This window comes from Passer montanus, unplaced genomic scaffold, assembly GCF_014805655.1.
Source record: "Passer montanus isolate IOZ18808 unplaced genomic scaffold, ASM1480565v1 scaffold85, whole genome shotgun sequence".
NCBI lineage: Eukaryota > Metazoa > Chordata > Aves > Passeriformes > Passeridae > Passer > Passer montanus.
In genome coordinates, this window is record NW_024373812.1 from 771,342 (window position 1) to 789,167 (window position 17,826).

Here is a 17,826-nt window from a genome sequence, read left to right on the forward strand (position 1 = left end):
ATGTTTGGTAGGCTGATTGGCATCAATCAGCACTCCCATGTCTTTCTCTGCCAAGCTGTTAGCTGTTTCCAAGCCTCTCAGTTCCTAGCCTGTTTTGATGCATGGAGTTATTTCTGCCCAGTGCAGGACATGGCATTTTGCTGGACTGAGCTTCATAAGCTTCCTGTCAGACCATTTCTCCAGCCAGTCTGGGTCCCTCTGAACTCATCTGGTGTATCAGCCTCCTCTCTAGTTCTGTACCATCAGCAAACTTGATGATCACGTCACATAGTCCATGTCATTAATGAAGATGACAAATGGCCCCAGCAATCATTGACACGTGATCATTTTGTGCATCTCAAACTTAACGTTCCTTCAACAGTTTCCATCTTCTACCACAAGCTATTATTATCATATCAATGCAACATGTATAAGCAAACTATAAAAATTTGTTTCAGCTTCAAGCAGGAGATGGAACTTAACCTTCAACTGGCATTTCCCACCTAAAGCATTCCACTTCCCTTACAGTATTGAAAAAAATGGCTTTCACCTCTAAATTTTTAGAGATTGTTCCACTCTGCTCTACACTGGGGCAGCCTCCCCTCAAGTCCTGTGTGCAGTTTTGGGCACAACAATACAGAAAAAAATATATAAAGCTATTAGATGACATCCAAAGGAGGGCAACAAAGAAGATGAAGGGTCTGGAGGAGAAGCCTTATCAGGAGTGGCTGAGGTCACTTGGTCTGTTCAGCCTGGAGGAGACGAAGGGAAGACCTCACTGCAGTTACAACTTCCTCATGAGGGGAAGAAGAGGGGCAGACATTGATTTATTCTCTGTGGTGACCAGTGACAGGACCTGAGGAAATGGCCTGAAGGTCAAGGAAGGTTTAGGCTGGATACGAGAAAAAGATTCCTCTGCAAGGACATGGTCAAAGCACCAAGTCTGCCAGAGCTAAAGAAGTGTTTGCACAATGCTCTCAGGCACATGGTGAGACTCTCGAGGCTGGTCCTGTGCAGGAAGAAGAGCTAGACTTCTATGATCCTTGTGGGTCCCTTCCAACTCAGGATATTCTGCTTATTCTGACTTCTGTGTTTCCACACCCTATCAATTTCTTGTGTTCCTCCCCAATAACTCTACTTGACTTCCAATCTTTGCATTGCTATCTTTCAGATTTGCCTTGCTACAATGTTGTTATCCATTTGCAGCAAGAGATGGTCAAAGAGTAAAAAGAAAGGGCTGACAAGACAAACAAACCCAAGAGAAATAATTTTTTTTCTTAAAAATTAAGTATCACAATTACTGTGCAATGAGGAATTATTAACCAAAGTATTAACTTCACATTAAAAAAACCTAGAAGTTAGACATCAGCTCTGTGGAGGTTTCTGCTCTAGATTTGGAAACCATATTTAAGAAGCCTTTCAGTGTTGCAGAAGTACCTCAGAAAACTTGAGTTTTAGGCATCTGTGCAAACTGAATTTCCTCCTAGTGTCCATACACACAATAAGGTTACTAATTAATTTTAGTTATGTCTGGGTTTTTATTACCCGTATATGTTTCTGAAAAATCTTGATTTTCACTCAGCAGACAAGGCCCAGTTACACCCAAATGCCACATAAATGCAGAATTCATTATTTCTTCATTGACTACTGTAACTAAAAGCTTTTTAAAACAATTTGTCTAAAACCAGCAGTATGTTTATCAAATAAGTGTCATGCACTACCCTTCCCACTTACACCTGGGAACCAAGAAAATGAGCAACCTCAATATCAACTGACTGTGGCTACCTAGAAGTGATTTCCATTAAGTGCTGTAATTAGACTTGCCACTGACAAGTGAGACAAGAATAATGAAGACTCAAAGCCAGAACATGACTTCACAGAACTTCAGGCTTTTTTGACCAGATAAATACAGACAAAAAGATAAATAAATAGCTTAAGAGAGTTGACAAACATCTAACATCTTTAGTATCATTATTGAGGACCCAGACAATGGGATCAAGTGCAGAGTACATTCACAATGACACACAATTGGCCAGGAGTGTTGATTTGCTGGAGGGTAGGAAGACTCTGGAGAGGGATCTGGATCAATAGGCCAGGATCAATTGTGAGGTGGTGTTCCACCAAGGTGGAAGTAGTGGGGGGGGGGTGAGTGAGCTGCTGTGGGTGCTTAATTTCTATCTGGGCTTAAGCCACGACAATGGTTCCGCAAGGTGAACTGCTGGGTGCTGCTCAGGAATCAGACAAGCCCATGCAGGGCTACATGCTGAGGGCAGAGTAGCTGGAAAGCTGCCCAGTACAAAGGGACCTGGAGGTCCTGATCAACACCTGCCTGCACATGAGCCAGACATGTGTCCAGGAGGCCAAGAAAGCCAATGGAATCCTGGTTCATATCAGAAATAGTGTGGCCAGCAGGACCAGGGCAGTGATTGTCTCTCTTTACTTGCCACTGGTGAGCCCACACCTTGTATCCTGTGTTCAGTTTTGGGCCTCCCACAACAAGGAAGACATTGATGTGCTGGAGCTTGTCTAGAGACAGGCAACACAGCCGAAGAAGGGTCTAGAGAATAAGTCCTGTGAGAAGCAGCTGAGGGAGCTGGGGTTGCTCATACTGGAGAAGAGGAGGTTCAGGAAATCTTATTGGTATCTGCAACTCTGAAAGGAGGGTGTAGCCAGGTGGGGGTTGATGTCTTTTAGGCAACTACTGATAGGACGACTGGACATGGCCTCAAGTCAGAAGAAGTTCAGCTTGGATATCAGGAAGAATTTCTTCATGGAAAGGGCTATCAAGAATAGATAGCCCTTTTCCAGCCTAGATGTTTCTGTGTTTCAAATCCATTTAAAGTACAGGAAAGAGGTGGCAAGAACCAGATTTTGCAACAGAATGGAAGAACAGTACCTTACATATCCAAACCCTACAACTTTGAATGCAAATACAGCATGGACCAATGCAAAGGAAATATTGTCCCAATCTTAATCTCAACAACTGCTGAAGGCATTTCAAGACAAAAAAGCTTACTTTCTTGAAAAACTCCATTTACCTACTTAATTCACACATTCTAAGTCATTTACTAAAACAAACTTTTTAAATACCAGTGGGAAACCACAGAAGGATGACTGTCTAGTCCACAACAGCTTTACTGTCGTGTTACAAGATTATCTTAATACTCCAGTGGCACAGATGGGACCTTCCAACTCACCAATACAGCACAGCTAGACACAGAGCAGATTGAGTACAAGCAGTATCTCAATGACTTCAAAAAAAATGAAACCAACAATACTGTCTGTAAGGAGAAAACTGGAAGACTAACTACTTTCATCCTTTTTCTTTACTGCCTGTAATAGGAACAATGTGTTATTCAGTATATGACAAATGTCCTCTAATATTCTATGTATTCTAATACTGCATCTTCTGACATAAAAAGCAGTTTCTGTCCATAAGTGAAGACCCTTTCCTACCTCAGGGGTCTCAGAAAGGGTGCAGTGTGCTGTGCCTGCCATCCAGAATAAAACTAGTCTATATGAGATGAAGGGCATTAGTAATGGTGTCCAGCCACCAGCCTTTTCAGCCATAACAGCAGCATTTTCAGCATTGTTTATCTGGTACCCTTTCCCCATAAACATGCTCCAGCATTCAAAGCAACTACCACTGATCACCTCCTTCACCTTTCCTTCACAGGACTATCTTGCTTACAGGACCAGGCCATTCCTCCATGTGCACCTCCATTAGACAACCTCCCAGGCATGCTGCCTCCCACAGGGTAATGCTAACAAGTGGCACAGGCTCCAAATGCACCAGCACGGTGCCCTCTCCAGCCATCACATATATCCCATCACCACCACAGATGCTGCAAGGACAATTGCTTAGGATGGTGTTCCCCACTTCCTTATTTTCACTTCAAAGGGCAGCTGCATGGTCACACTATGGGGAGCTGTGGTCCTGTTTCCTCGGATCTGCCAAATCACTGTGACCAGGGCAGCTCCTTTACAACTGCCTGTGAACCCAGAACAGTTTGCAATTTGGTCACCTCAGTGCTACCAGCTGCTCACCTCCAACCATGAGACACTGTTTTGCACTGAACTCTAAATATCCCCATTGCCATCAGCCCATTACTCTGTCAAAGACAGCTCCTGACTCTGGCCCGACTGAGATGGCAATTCCAGAGCCCTGCTGTAACCAGAACCAGGGGCCTCAGAGGCTGACTGGATCACCCCAGTTCCTACCCACTGTGTCCACAACTGACAAGTTTTCCACCCGTTAACACACAATTTGTAGATGTACTTTTAAATTCTATTAACAAAAAATACAACTCTTTCCAGATTTCGCACCACTGCAAATACTCTAGATGCAGGCCATACCAGGTCCAGCTGCTGCCTGCATTCCCCAGCAACTACTGCCATAGACAAAACCGCTTCAACTCAGGCAATTCAATTTAAACTACTGGCAATCATCAGGTAACTAATTATCAATTTGGGTATTGAGGAAAAAAAGACAACCTAATTGTTAGCGAAGTACCTTTTGTCCTCCTTCTCCAGGCTCTGCTTCTATAAGAAACATTTCCCCCTTACCCTTCTATCTGAACTGCTCATTTGCATGGTTCCTTATCCTCGGTCCCTCCCCAGCCCTTCAGCAAGATGATGCAGGAAGCAAGGGTCAGTACATAATGTTTTTTCTGCCATGCCTTACTTCTTACTCATTTTCTTCCACTGCTGTTTTTTCTTAAACTGTTACTGTGCTCTAGCAGGTGTAACTGCTCAGGAGTGACTGCTGTGCAGGCTGCAATCCCTTTGTCAGAGTCTGTGCCCCAGTGAGGGCCTGGCACAAGCTGCAGTCTCCTCAGGGGAGAGTCACCCATGGCGCTGCAGCCCCTCAGGGCATCTCTGCACCAGCATGGGTTGCCCCCAGGTTGCAGTCCCTTCAGGAGTGCCTTACCTGCAGCCCAAAGTGCACTCAGCAGGGCCCCTGCTCCACTACTGCCTCCACAGGAGGCAGTCCCTCTGAGGGGGCAGCTCCTGTGGCATCGTCTGCCCAGAAGTGTTCCCTTCCCTCTAGCTCTTCCCTGTTCTTTCTTGTCACAGTTTCAGAGACAGACCAGTGACAAGACACCCTGAGTTGATGCAGCAGCAGCTCACTTCATTCAGACCTTGCTCCCTTATACACCTTGGGAGCCCATGAGGTCAATCCTCCTTGACCTGAGGGATCGGTCAATCCTCATTGACCAGTAACAGGCTGGCTGAGCCTGTTCCTTCCTGCTCAGCCAGACAGAAGAAGCCTGAGTCTCCAATGGCCTGGGCCTGCTCTTACTGGCCAAATTATATAAATAAGGTAATTACATAAGTGATCACATAATTCTGTTATAATTTTATAATTATTTCTACTTTGAGGCCTACAGGCCAGCTGTAGGCCACCACAGTTCCCCCTTTTTGTTTTTAAATACAAAAGCAGTGTCTGTCATCCTCTGCAGGCGCCTTGCAGACAAGGTGACGGACACTGCTTTGTGTAAAACCTCGACCTAGGCCTTGAATGAGCCTCCGACTCAATTTAACAGGCCTAGGGCTCTTTTGAGTTGGTGATACGCTATACATTCTTGAATTTGTGACGTTCACTCAGAGAGCTGTCAGGTGGGACCACCAGTGATACAAGTTACCAAAAAGGCCTGGCCTAGAGCTTAACAGTTACGAACTTACAACTTAACTCTAACAACAGGAAACAGCTCAACAGTTACAAATTTACAACACAGCCCTAACAATAAGAAACAACTCAACGGTTACAAATTTGCAACTTAACTCTAAAATAAGAAACAGCTTAATCTAGCACCGGGAAACTTAAATTCTCAGAACTGCGGGAAAAACAACAAGAAAATATTAGTTCAGGCCTCTTATCTATAGTCTTAGTCTTCATTTCTTTAAATATATAGAATGCTTTTAATAGTGTCACCTGTTTTAGGGCATACACAGCACTAGGCATTCCCTCTTTTCTGTTTAAAAAGTATATTTTATAGTGCTGTGTAGGGGATACTAGTGGTGTAACACACTTTATCACTGTATGAATTGTATTTAGTGAACTATACAACTGCTTCTGAAAGTACTGTTTACAAGACTAATTCCAAATTATCAAAGGAACCATCTCACATCTTAGGTTGCACAGGCCACATCTTGGCACATGAGCAAAAATGACACACCTTTGTGTTTGTAATGTCTTTAAAAAATTTGATTATTGAAGTATTTGAGTAAAGTTACAAGTGAGTTGTCATTCTAAGGGCCCAAGGTGTGCTTTTCCTTGAGGGATTATGAATAATCATTAAACTGAAAGTGACCAAGTTAAGTGTTATGTTGCCATTATTTAGAGTTATCACAAGGTCCAGTTAGATATAAGGTGATAAAGTTTAAATATTATCAATAATATTGTTTGAGAACAATGTATGTAAGGCTTTCTTTTACAAGCATATTGAGTAGGTTAACTTTTGGTGTTTTCTTAATAACCCTATAAGCTTTAGAACTTATTTGTACCTTTGGCTGGTTAGTTATAAATTTGCCTAACAGCTTTTATCCTTAAATAACATGTCTGCACAATTCTGGATAACTGAGAACACAATTTTAGGCTTGGCACAGGGTGACCCACCAGGGTTGAAAGGGAAAGTTCTGCGCTGTCGTGGCTCAGCAGCGGCAGAGGCATCTTCTCTGGTGTATATTGTGTTCTTAGCTGGTGCATAATCTAGAGAAATCTCTCAGTCCGGCAGCATTGGAGCGACTGGGACAGCAGCACTGCTTCCGTGTATGATGTCTCTGGAGCTCCTGGTGATGCATTTCTCAGGCACACCCCCAAGTCATGGGGATGGGCAGATACATCCCCACCCCTTGGAGGCTGGGCAGAAAACGCAGGCACGCCCCGTGGTAGGGGGCTTGAGGCTGTGGTCTTGGAGCTGGTCCAGTTGGTCTCGGGAGGGAGTGGTTCTGGTGAACTTGGGGTTTCTCTTTCATCTGCATCAGCAGCAGTGCATCCTGCTGGCAATGTGTGCTGGTCCTTACGGAGATTTCTGCTAGCATGGCAGATCAAGGGGCAGCAGAACACAGAGAGGGAAAGTGGAGAGTTGTTTCAGAGGCCTCAGCAGCAGTGGCAGGGCACAGAGGGGCTGCAGAGTGCCCATTTAACACAGAACAGCCACTTGGGGTGGTTTCACCAGCGGCCTCAGGGACGGGGTGATCAGCCAACAGATCCTGGTCCCAGAGGGTGTCAGGGCACTCCCCAGGTAGGTCACCCTCACCTGGGGAGGCCCCATGACTCCACCCATAAGCCTCCCAACACACTGTACTTTCTGTACCCATCCTTTTCCTTCTCACACCCTGCACAGCACCTGCCTGCCCCAACGCCTCCCTTGGTGCCGCACTTTCGCCATTCGCCTCCGTGGACGGCACTAGTTGTGATCCCTCTGCTGCTCTCACCACCCGCTCGCTCTGCAACATTTTTATCATGTTTATTTTGAGTCTCCATGGTTTGATAACATAAATGGCAGAGTCATCTTCTGTGGAGGCAGCTGTAAGGATATGTTGGCCGGCCCACTCCCAAGTTTTTAAATCTAGGGCAGCCCCTTCTGATACATCCAGTCCGTGGCTCTCACACCATATTATGAGGGCTAATAAAGCCTGCTCTTCATGATTTTCAAATCTTTTCTTTAAAATGGGTATGGAGTCCATACCTTCAGGAGGGGACTGGTGTTGAAGCCCATGCTCCCATGCTGGCGGTGTCTTCCACTTACAAAAAAGAAAAATTAAAAGAAAAAATAAAAGGTGGGGTCCGGACCAATCACGGCTCTATATGCTGCTCTTCGCAGCTCGAAGGCTGCAGGCACCTCCTCCTGGTTGCCCCACGGCGCTGTGAACGCTGCTCTTCACAGCTCTAAAGCTGCGGGCAACTCTTCCTTGTTGCCCCATCTGTCTCCCCGCTCTGTTGGCGAGAGCTGTTGCGATTACGTCGGGGTCCACCAGTTGTCACAGTGTTGGAGATAGACCAGTGACACGGCACACTGAGATCGTGCAGCAGCAGCTCTCTTCATTCAGACCTTGCTCCCTTATACACCTTGGGAGCCCATGAGGTCAATCCTCATTGGCTGAGCCTGTTACTTCCTGCTCAACCAGCCAATAGAAGCCTGAGTCTCCAAAGGCCTGGGCCTGCTCTTACTGGTCAAATTATATAAGTCAGGTGATTATGTAACTGATCACATATTTCCGTTATAATTTTATACTTATTTATACTTTGAGGCTGACAGGCCACCACACTTTCTTCTCACATCTCTTAGCATATCTCATCCTTCAGCTTCCCGTTCATCCTCTTGCAGAGCTTCCCCATTAGTGTCTCCTGCCCATTTCAGTTGTCACTTATTTGTAAAAGAGTTATGAGCAGTAGCACTACACATGCTCACTTGACAGGTTGAGATTTAAGCATGCAGTGGACAGTTTTAATCATCTCTAAAGCTGACCAAAATCAGCCATGCCCAAAGCAGTCTCTTCCCCCCACTAAGCACCCCTTCTGCCCCCCAGTACTAAAATCCTACCACTTGTGTCCAAGGGAACCCATAGAGGTATTTTTCAATAAAGAAGTTAATTATCCAAGTGAATATAAGGTCTAAGGATAATTGAACTACAGTAGAAGAAAATAAAATTATTAGAGCTTATTAGCAACTTCACATTTAAAAAAACAAACAACGCCCCCCCCCCAAAAAAAAATAAACAAAAAACCAACAACAAAACCACAAAAGAAAAAAAAAAAGGAAAAAAATTAGGCAGAAGCAAATCTTTGGTATCCATAAGTTCAATTTGGAAAGTGTGGACTGCATGAGTGAAGAGTGAAGCAGATTGAAGATTGGCTGAACAGCAAATCCCAGAGTCACAATCAGTGGCACAGGCTCTAGTTGGAGGCCTGTCACTTGTGGTGTCCCCCAAGGTCCAATAGTGGCCCAGTCTTGTTTAATTTTTCCACCAATGACTTGGATGAAGGGGCAGAGGTCTCCTCAGCAATTTCCTGGCAGCACAAAGCTGTGAGGAGTGGCCAATAGCCCAGAGGGCTGAGCAGCCCTTCAGAAGGGCCTCAGCAGCCTGGAGCAATGGGCACAGAGGAACCTTCTGAAATTCAGCAAAGGCAAGTGCAGGGTCCTGCACCTGGGGAGGAACAACCCCAGGCACCAGCACAGCCTGGGGGTGACCTGCTGGGAAGTAGCTCTGCAGAGAGGGAGCTGGTGGACAACAAGCTCTCCATGAGCCAGCAGTGTGTCCTGGTAGCCAAGAAGGCCATTGACATCCTGAGGTGCATCATGAAGAGAATTGCCAGGAGGTCAAGGGAGGTAACCCTGCCCCTCTACTCAGCCCTGGAGAGGCCTCACCTGGAATGCTGTGTCCAGTTCTGGGCTCCTCAGTAAAAGAGAGACAATAGAAAGTGTCCAGCAGAGAACTCTGAAGATGATTAAGGGACTGGAGCATCCCTCATATGAGGAAAGGCTGAGGGAGCTGGGCCTGTTCAATATTGAAAATAGATGACTGAAAGGGGACCTCATCAGTGTCTACAAGTATCTGAAGAAAGAGCGCCAAGAAGACGGAGCCAGGCCCTTCTCAGTGATGGCAAGCAACAGGACAAAAGGCAGAAAGTGGTGCACAGAAAGTTCCACCTAAATATTAGAAAGGACTTCTTTACTTTGCAGGTGGCTGAGCACTGGAACAGGGTGTCCAGAGAGCTTCTGGAATCTCCCTCACTGGAGGCATTCAAGAATCATCTGGACACAGTCCCCTGCTTTAGGATTAACAGATGATCCTCACTGGTCCTTTCCAACTTGACCCATTCTGTGAGCTTTGCTTTCAGTAAGGGCTGAGGTTTATCACAGATGCCTATCAGATGCAGTAGAGCAGCAAGAAAGGAGAACAGATAAGCACAAAGAAAGCAAACAGAAATTCAGGTATTTTCTAATCCTAGTAGTGATGCAAGAGTGGCCTTTTACTTAAGAGAGCAAAACGACAACCAAGAGATGCATTCTTAATCCTTTCCCCACATACCCAGAGAAAGAACCTGGCAGAGGAATTATCTGCTTTGTCAGTCACTAAAATGCAAACATTGTTCACAAACTCTAAAGGCATTTTTACTTGGACTTACCCAAGAAGGATCTGACTCACTACATATACTTGTTTTACTAGCACTATCATTATTTCTCAATACAAAAAAGAAGTGTGCTTATGGCTGGCACACAGTACTGTGCTCTTTCAGTTGTTCTGCCGTACAGCCTTTGCAGCCAAACATCATACATTTTGTAAGTCTGTGCACCCTGGTCTCCCACTACCACCGGGAAAGCCACACTTCACAAGTGTATACCAGAACACAACAAACACCAAACCTTCCCCAGCAGCACTAAGGGCTACGGAGCAAAGATCACCGCACGGAGCAAGAGGCATTCAACCAGAGGACGGTTTTTACCCGCAGACCGACGGCAGGGACACAGCCGTGCCCTAAGCACGGCCAGCCCGACCCCGGGTGTCTCGGCGGGGTCTGCGGGAGACCCACCGCAGGCAGGCAGGCGGGTTCCCGGGCTGACACCCGGGGCAGGGGAGCCGCCAGCCCGGGGCGGAGGCGGCGCGGCGGACGGGGCCCGCTGCCCGGGCGCTCCGAGCGCGATGGCGGGTGGGTGACGGAACAACGCCGGCGCCATCCCCCCGCACCCCAGCGCTTACGTGTAGATGATGGACATGAAGTGCATGAGCCAGAGCACGACGAAGAGGATGAGCCCGAAGATGGCGAGTCCCTCCGAGGCTAGGGCCAGCACCGCCATCCCCGGGGGGCGCGGCGGCCCGAGCAGGAGCCGGCGGCGGAGCGGAGCGAGGCGGGGGCGCGGGCGGCCCGGGGGCGGCGGGCGGGGCGGGCGGGCACATCCGTTACCGGCCCGGCCCCCGCCCGCCGCCGCTGCCGCCGCCGCCTGACCTTGGGTCCGTCCCCCTCGGGCCGCCGAGGGAGGTGCGGGGCCGCGGCGGCAGGCGAAGGGCGGGGGTAGCCCGCCACGCCCGCCGGGGAGGGGTGCGGACGCGGCAGAGGCGCTGGTTCCGTATCGTGTAACTTTGGTGCTGGCCGCTGAGGAGACCGCAACCCTTTGTGCACACAGGCGGGGATCGGGGGCAGACGGATATTGCCGGTGTTGCCGAGCATCTCTGGGGAGAGGCTGTGGGAGCTGGAGTTGTTCAGTCTGGAAAAGAGAAGACTGAGAGGGGATCTCATTGATGCATATAAATATCTCAAAAGCGAGTGCCAAGACCATGGTCCCAGAGTCTTTTCAGCGAGGCCCAGCGACACGACACGGAACAGTGTCCATAAACTAAATCAGAAGTTTCACCAAGAAGTTCATCTCAACGTGAGAAAGAACTTTACACAGGCAGAGCCCTGGAACAGGCTACATAAGGAGGTCATGGAGTCTCCTTGTCCTGAGACATTCCAAACCCACCTGCACTTGTTCCTGGTTCACCTGTTCTAGGTGACCCTGCCTTGGCAGGGGTGTTGGATGGGATGATCTCCAGAGGTGTCTTCCAACACTAACTGCTCTCTGATTCTGAGATCTAGTACAGGGGAGTTGATACAGGGCTGCATGGCCTTTGTTATTTTTCTGTATTGCTTTTGAGTCTGAACACTTTCTTGGTGATGTTGAATGCTGCAGGACGGGATTGCTATTTCTAGCATAGGTGTGCACCTGTGAGTTGCTGGCAGCACTGAACTCTGTGAGTCAGAGCAGCTGCTCCAAGGACTGGGGCAATTCCAGCAGTCTTACTGCCATCTGTGAAGCCCAAGCAGTGCTAAAGCAACCTGGTGACTACCAGCCTTGGCTATGTTTGAGTTAGTGTCCAGTTAATGAAAGAGTCAGTTGCTCATTACTAATCCTCTGAGCCAGCTATTCTTGCCTTATTTCATTACAGTGTTTATAGCAATTCCTATTACTGTGATGTGGCTCCATTTTTGAGGGGGTTCACATGCAGAAACCTCCCAACACTTCTGCTTTCTTTTACAGTTCAGCATTTTTGATCTGGGGTCAGAAATATCAATTTATCTCTTTCTTTTTTTTTCCTTATTGTGTAATAGGCAAACATGCATTGCATTAACTGTTTTAAATTTAACTCCATTAATCTGGGATATGCTGTGGGAGGATAAAATTACTTGACTGGCTGTGCCTTGACTATACTGAGCTTGCCAGAATAAGCATAGCCTTACATAAGAGACTATGTTTACCTGTACACGAGAAGGTATACTTTTTCTCAGGAGTCTTCACCAATAACACAAGCTGAACATCGCAGTGTATGCATGTTCTCTAATTTTTTTTTTCCTCCACAGCTTTCTATTATTAATGTAGTGTCAGGAGTGTTCATAAATTCTGCTAAGAACTCAACTGTGGTTTTGAAAAGTATTCTACCCACCACAATAACTGTAGAAAGAGTTGGGTTTCAAGTTAGCTCTAGCTGTATGTGAGAAGTTAAAATATAGTAATTTAAAAGAATAATTAGTAATAGTAATTTTAAAAGGGATCTCATCTGGTGTGGACACGACCAAATTAAAAGTATAATTTAAAACTAAAAGTGAAAAGCTACTAATAACTGGTAAGAATAGGTGAGGTATCATTCCATTCTAGTGCAAACACTGCCTGTATAGTCTGTTAGTTCCTGGTTAATGTTAGTTTCCACATAAATAAATCATGGGGCCACCAACATGACTTTTCACTGGCTTCAGTGATTTCCTATTATAACTTCCTTAAAAATAACTTTTCAAGTAAAACAAATTACCTTAATTTTCAAATTCCCCTATTGTGTTTGTATGTCATTTGTAACTGAAGGTGGCAGGGTTTTTTTCTGTTTGTTCCTTCATTTAGAGTCTAATGATCACATTTATATTAATTTAAGATTGCCTCAATGAGCATTATAGGCATTTTTTACCCATGATTTGAATTGCCATGCTCAATGTTGGCACAGTCACAAGACTAGTTGAGTCAGAGAATTCAGAGCTGATACGTGTTAATTGTAGGAATATAGCTCACGTAACCCTTACCTGGTTTGCTTGCATCTCTCTTCTAAGGCAGAAATAGCCTATGCAAAAGAGTACCTTAGCTTAAAATATCACAGTACAGGAAACTGAGGAAGACTGAGCGCCTGTCTCCAGTAATCACTAAAGCAAATAATCAGAGTTTATTAAACTGAAGCAGTAAAGCTTATTTTTTTGCCTGGGAAGATTAGATTGAGAGGCTGCTTATTGTGCAACAGGTAGAGTCAATGACTCCATGCAAACAAACTTTGCTGAGGCTTCTTCATAAATAAAATTAATAAAGGTACTGACTCCTATACTTCAGCCAGCCATACTGATGAATGAGCAGTTCTCAAGCAGTGTTCCACGGGGAAACACCAAGCTAGTACAAATAACTTTGTCTAGAAAAGGATCCACCTTTCTGTCATCCTCTCTGGGATGTCATTCTGCCCTCTGGTTGTATGGGGAGACAGAACTCTCTCATGAGGTGTTTAAGGTAAAAAGCTGCAGCACTCAGTGTTCAAGTTGATGTAAGGTTTAAAAACAGAATATTAAGTATACTTTCAGCACTGTAATGGAGGAAAATCAGGTATGGTAAAGCCTTCAACCTGAGCAATTTCCCTAGTAAAATTTGCTGCCACATGGATTCTTTCAGCAGGTATATTAATATTAGTAGGGAGCAAAGAGTAAATGTTGCCTGAAGCATGGGGCCACCTGGAGTTGTGACAGTTCAGTAGTAGGGGGTGTACACTTGGTCACCCCTCTGTAGGTGTGGAGTGCAACAATTCACAGAGAGCAGTGTTCTTCAAGCAGGACAAATCTGCCTACTCAAAGGTGCCTCATTATGGCTTGGGGCATGATACACCCTGGTGTTTTAATCAAGTGCTTGGGACTTAATGCAAATGTGTACTATGTTTAAATTAAAAACAAAATTAGCCCTCCCATGTGCTATAAAGCTGTTCTTGCTGTTCTTAATTCATTCAGCATTTTGCCAAAATATTGATTAATTTTTACAGTGTTTGAGTGTAGTTTGTTGCAGACTGAAAAAGATCAATTCAATAAAAATCTTAATCATAAAGGTGACCTAGATACAAGACTTGTTCCAACAACAAAAATGATGCAATAGAAACACTCATGTAAGTTTGAACTGATAAAAAGGGATAAATATAATTAGTTAACAAAGGAACAATAGTGGATTAACCTGTAGTGATACTGGTATTAATGCTGAGAAGGCTGTAGAAACCAAAACCACTGAAGTTTCTCTTACTGACATACCTATGAAAGGTTTTAACCCTATATAGACCTTCCAGTTTTCTTCTCAGCCATCAGTTTCTATTGAAAACCATTGCTTACATAAGCTTTGGAGAGAGAAAATTTATCTAAGTCACTATCCTCAGGCGGCAAGACAGGTTGTCACCTGGATTTCAGTTAAAATTGTATTTAAAATCCACTGAAATTCTATTTCAGAATATGTATTAGTGTTTCCAAGTACATTTTCTCCAGTTAACTTTACTATTAGTGTTTCTGTTTAGAATGATATCACTGAGGTTCTGGGCAAATACAAGGCAAGAATAAATTTGTTTTCTCTTGCTTATGTGTCATTTTCCTTATGAAAATATAAAATTATGGGACAGACAGTGGAAGTTTTCTCTTTGCTTCATGATTAGATCTATTAATGCATCTGCACTCTGAAACTGCTTTGTAAAATTTCCCTTATTATAAAGGGGACATGCATTGGTAAGGATTGTGTGTCTTTGAAACTTGGTTCTAGTAATTTAAACTCTGAGATGTCTGTACTTTTATTAAAAATCCACTATTGTTCCTTTTAATTAAATCAAAGAAATGTATGTATTACATCTCTGCATGTTTGTTACTATATGAATATTCTGCCTTGCATCTTCCTTTTAAATGTTTAGATTAAGAATAAAGTTTGCAGTTGGATTTGAAACAGAAGTCTATGCAATTGATCCCTGCTTGTTAGCCTCCATGCCTAAGTGAGTTTAGAACTTAAAATATAAGTCCTAGAGCACTTGTGTATATAAAAGCCTGTCTAGTAGGGGCAAGAGAGAGAGAACACAAAGAGACAGTTCTGCCAGTACCCTCCTTGTTTGCCAGTAACAAGCAATCTGATCTGCATGTCTGAAGTGGCATGTGAGGCTTGACAAATGTAGTTCTAGGCTAGCCCACAACACAGTCTTTGTCTTGTCTGTTACTGTGTCTCAAGAAATTAAACACCAGAAAAAAATAGAGACCAGAGCTCTTATGCCCAAGAGTTAAAAAAGTTAAAGCTACAGGTTGCAGTGAAACTTCAAAGTAAAAGTCTGAAAGGAATAAAGCCTCAGTACTTTTGATCTTCAGAAATAATTTTGTAATAGAACATGAAAGCAGTTTTTAAAGCAAACCCAAACAATGTTTCAGCTATATGTATTTTTCTTGTCAGGTTGATCCAGGCTGATCAACCTACAAACCTCCCAAGTCTTGCTGTTGGAAATAACTAGGCTTATGCGCTCCATATTAAATGGTGGAATACTTGGAGAATAGTTACATTTAGATAACCAAGGTAAATCATTTTGCAGAGTCACAGAATAGCTGGGTTTGGAATAGACCTGTGGAGATAATTTATTCCAATTTACTGCTTGAGCAGGGTCATTGAAAGTAATTTGCTGAGTTTGGAGTCAGTCTCCATTTTCATTACTCCACCCAACCAGTGGAGTGTGTATTTGTGCACATTGGTAACATTCTCCCAGGGCCTTCTGCAAGCTGAACAATCCTGACTCTTTTGTCACTGCTCATATAGCAGATGCTTCAGTATCTGTCATCTTTGTGACCCTCAGCTGGTCTATTTCCATGCTGCTACATGCAGTAGCAGTGCACATAACAATGAAAGCCACAATGATGTTGGCCTTCTTTGTCTAAAGGGTGTATTGCTGTTTATGGTCAACTTTGTGTCCACCAGCACACCCCAGGTCCTTCTCTGCCTTCCAGTTTGCCCTCAGTGTGTACTGCTGCCTTGGGTTTTTCCTCCCCAAATGCAGGACTTGTAATGTTATTCCTTGACTTCCACATGAATTCTATGTTGTTCTTGTCAGCCCATCCGTCCAGACTGTCAAAATCCTTTTGAGTTTCAATCCACCCATGTATGTTATCAGCTATACCTCCCAGTTTTGTATTATTTGCAAATTTTTTGAGGGTTCAAACAGCACTGGCCCCACTAATGACACTTGGTGCATTCTAATAGGGACTGGCTTCCTGCTGGAGTTCTTGCCACTGAACCTGGCAAGAACAAGGCTTGCAGCCTGGCTGTCTGAGCCGGCTTTCAGTTTACTTCACCACACCCTTATCTGGTTTATTCCTTGTCATTTTGTCTAGGAATATATTGTGGGAAACAGTGGTAAAAGCCTTCCTGAAGTTCAGATTCACAACTTCCAGTTACTACCCCTTATTCACAAAGCTAGTCATCTGGTCATAGAAGGCTACATAGAAGGTTGATTCCCACTGCATGAGCTCATTCCAACTACTCCAAATCACTTTATTGTTCATTGTTTGTTTAGAATTTTTTTCCAGGATAGTTGATCCATCACCTTCCCAGGGACTGAGGTGATGCCAATCAGCCTGTAGTTTCCTGGCTGTAGCTTGGGGCCCTGCTGGAAAACAGGAGGGACATTTGCTTTCTCCTAGTCTTCCGGAGCCTCCCATGTTCTGCTGATGTGTTAAAGACAATCAGAAGAGTCCCACTGCTTCAGCACTCAGGTGGAATGGTCTTCTGATCTTCCTCCACTGAAGATAGGCACTGAGTAGTTCAGTCATATCCCTCTGTCACCATATATTCTCCCTGCCTAAGCAGTGGTCCTACATTTTCTATAGTCTTTCTTTTGCAATAGGGTACTTCACAGTCCTTCACATTCTTTATCAGATTCAGCTCAGATGGACTGTGTCTTTCCCTCTGTGCTCAGAAAGAGTGTCTGTATTCCTTCAGAGCTGCTGGTCCCAACTCTTCTAAGATTCTATTTTATACTTGATTTTGATGAGGAGACCTTGCTTATTCATACAGGTCATTTCAACCTTTTTCCTTTTTGTGCTCTGAATAACTTCCATTTCTTTACTGCTCTTTCCTGACTGTCCTTAAAAGTTCTTATTCTCCACTTCAGCAGCCACATTTTGTAAGGTTTTGTTCTCCAAGACCCACTTCCAACTGTTTGCTCTTGTTTGTCTTCTGTTATGTACTCCAGAGTCTCTCTTTTTATTTTACAATTATCAATGAGCAAGAACCATGGGGCTTTGTTATAAGTACAGGTTAACAGGTAATTTTTTCAATTTTTATCTGCTCCCTTTTTATTCCTTTACCTTCTCTTTTCTCCATTTTTATTTTGAATTTTTCAGAACAAGGATTATCCCTCTAAGATGAAAATACATTATTTTTCAATATACAGACTGTCACAAAATTGTCTTATCTACATAGCAGTGTATTTTTATTTTTAAAAAAATGTCCTATAAACAAATTACATGTTCCTTCTAAGGCATATTATGCTATCCTTACCTCCTGGAAAACAAAACCATCTGGCCACCATATTTTGATAGTTGTGGAGCCACAGGCCAAGGAGGATGGCCAGGAATCTCTCCCTGTGTGGTTGTATGAGAAAAAGAGGGTGGTGATCAGGGGTGAGAACATCTGATTTTAAATAGTTGAAAAAGTGTGATAGTTTCATGTCTCAAGTACAAAAGGAAGCAGTAAATCTGTCTATATCTATATCTGTCTATATTCCACAGAATCACAGAATCAGCTTGGTTGGAAAAGATCTTTGAGATCACTGAGTCCAGCC

The 17,826-nt window shown here is 44.3% G+C and overlaps 1 protein-coding gene across 1 annotated transcript in view; it reads right to left on the bottom strand.

Moving 5' to 3' along the window:
- The window catches only part of UGCG (UDP-glucose ceramide glucosyltransferase), a 38,070-nt gene extending 27,202 nt beyond the window's left edge, over positions 1-10,868 (bottom strand). The window contains exon 1 of the mRNA XM_039733284.1: positions 10,687-10,868. Coding sequence (XP_039589218.1) covers positions 10,687-10,784 — 98 coding nt within the window. The 5' untranslated portion in view covers positions 10,785-10,868. The remainder of the gene's footprint in view (positions 1-10,686) is intronic.
- Positions 10,869-17,826: the final 6,958 nt, after the last annotated feature.